Source organism: Geospiza fortis, unplaced genomic scaffold, assembly GCF_000277835.1.
Source record: "Geospiza fortis unplaced genomic scaffold, GeoFor_1.0 scaffold4, whole genome shotgun sequence".
Taxonomy (NCBI): Eukaryota; Metazoa; Chordata; class Aves; order Passeriformes; family Thraupidae; genus Geospiza; species Geospiza fortis.
Window position 1 is genome coordinate 165,908 of NW_005054475.1, and position 1,872 is coordinate 167,779.

At 57.0% G+C, this 1,872-nt stretch overlaps 1 protein-coding gene across 1 annotated transcript in view; it reads left to right on the forward strand.

Annotated features, from left to right (window-relative positions):
* The first annotated feature begins 6 nt into the window (after positions 1–6).
* Positions 7–1,872, forward strand: part of PHC2 (polyhomeotic homolog 2) — an 8,130-nt gene continuing 6,264 nt past the window's right edge. The window contains 2 exon segments of the mRNA XM_005431687.2: positions 7–205; positions 1,728–1,855. Coding sequence (XP_005431744.1) covers positions 53–205; positions 1,728–1,855 — 281 coding nt within the window. The 5' untranslated portion in view covers positions 7–52.

Consider the following 1,872-nt stretch of genomic DNA (forward strand, 5'->3'; position numbering starts at 1 on the left):
GCTGTCCCCAGAGCCCCCCGAGCGCCTCCATGCGCAGCCCCGCATTCCCGGGATGACCTCGGGCTCCGGCAGCGCTGCCGCCACCGTCGCCGGCGCCGCCCCCCACAATGGTGAGAACAAACCGCCCCAGGCCATCGTGAAACCCCAGATCCTCACGCACGTCATCGAGGGCTTCGTCATCCAGGAGGGCGCCGAGCCCTTCCCGGTAACGTATCCCGCTCCGCCGGGGCTGGGCTCGGGGGGAATGGGGCGCACGGTCAGGCGTGAACCCCCAAATCCGTCCCCTGCTTCGTCATTCGGGAAAGGGCTGAGCTGCTCCTGGTGCTCTCTGTGGTTTATCCCTGTGGTTTATCCCTGTGGTTTATCCCGTTACCAAGTGTTTTGTCATTCGGGAAGGGGCTGAGCCCTTCCCGGTAATGTATCCCAATGTCCCTGCGCTGGATTTGGGAGGTTGGGAATGGAGCAGCCACCACCGTGAAGCCCCAAATCCTCACCCGTTTCATCGAGGACGTCATCCAGGAAGGGGCAGAACCATTCCCAGTAATGTATTTGTCTCTCTGCATCCTTATTCCTGAATTTAGGACCATTCCCAGTAATGTATATCTCTCTGTGCATCCTTATCCCTGAATTTGGGGGTTTTGGGAATGGGGCATCCAAACAATCATAACACATCCCCTCCAAAATCCTCCACCCATGTGTTCAGGGCTTGATGACTGAGGAAAGGGCAAAAATATTCCTGGTATGGTATCCACCCCTCATTCTGGGCCAGAGGGATGTTGGGATGGGGCATCCAGGCCTTTGTGAACCCCCAAATCTTCCCCCACATTGTTGAGTTTTTCATCATTCGGGAAGGGACTGAGCTGTTCCTGGTAACGTATCCACCCATCCATATCCTTGTCCTGGATCTGTGTGTGTGGGAGGGGGGCTTCTCTGTTTGGGGGGTTGGGAATGAGGCACCCAGACAGTTGTGAACCCCCAAATGTTACACACGTTATTCTGGAATTCATTGTCCAGGAAGGGGCAGAACCATTCCTGGTGATGCTTGCCCCTCTCCCTGTCCTTGCTTCTGGGTTTGGGGGCTTGGGAATAGGGCATCCACACCGCTGTGAATCCCCAAATCTTCACATTTTTGAGTTCCTTATTGTGCAGGAAGGGGCTGAGCCATTCCCAGTAATGCATCCCCTGCACCTGTCCTTGTTCCTGGATGTGGGAAATTGGGAAGAGGGCTCCTGCATTTGGGGGTTGGGAATGGGATGCCCGGACAATCATGAGCCCCCACATCCTCACCCAAGTTATTGAGCATTTCCATCATCTGGGAAGAGACAGAGCTGTCCCAGTAATGTACCCTGTTGTCCTTCCTGGAGCTCAGGGATTGGGATTTGGGGGGTTGGGAACGGGTCAGTTTGACAATGATGAGCCCCCAAACCCTTGCCCCTGTTATTGAGCACTTCAGCAGCCAGGAAGGGGTAGAATCATTCCTGGTAACATATCATCCTCTCCTTATCGTTGCTTCTGGATTTGAGGGGTCGGGAATGGGTCACTCCAAGAATAGCTGGACCCCAAATCCCCACCCTTGTCACCATCTGCACCCAGGGAGGTGCAGAGCTGGTAGCATCCGCCTGTCCTTACCCCATCCCTGGATGTGTGGGGTTGGGATGGGCCCTGCCAGCCCCGTGGGCACGCTCAGGGCTCCCTGGGGCACAGGTGCAGCCAGGTGTGTCGCACAGGTGGGCCGCTCCTCGCTGCTGGTGGGGGCCCTGCACAAGCAGTATGCGCAGGAGCTGCTGCCAGACAAGCTGCCAGCACAGGACAACACCACCACCACCGACTCGGACATGGAGGAGCCGTACCTGCAAGCTAGCGCCCGAACCC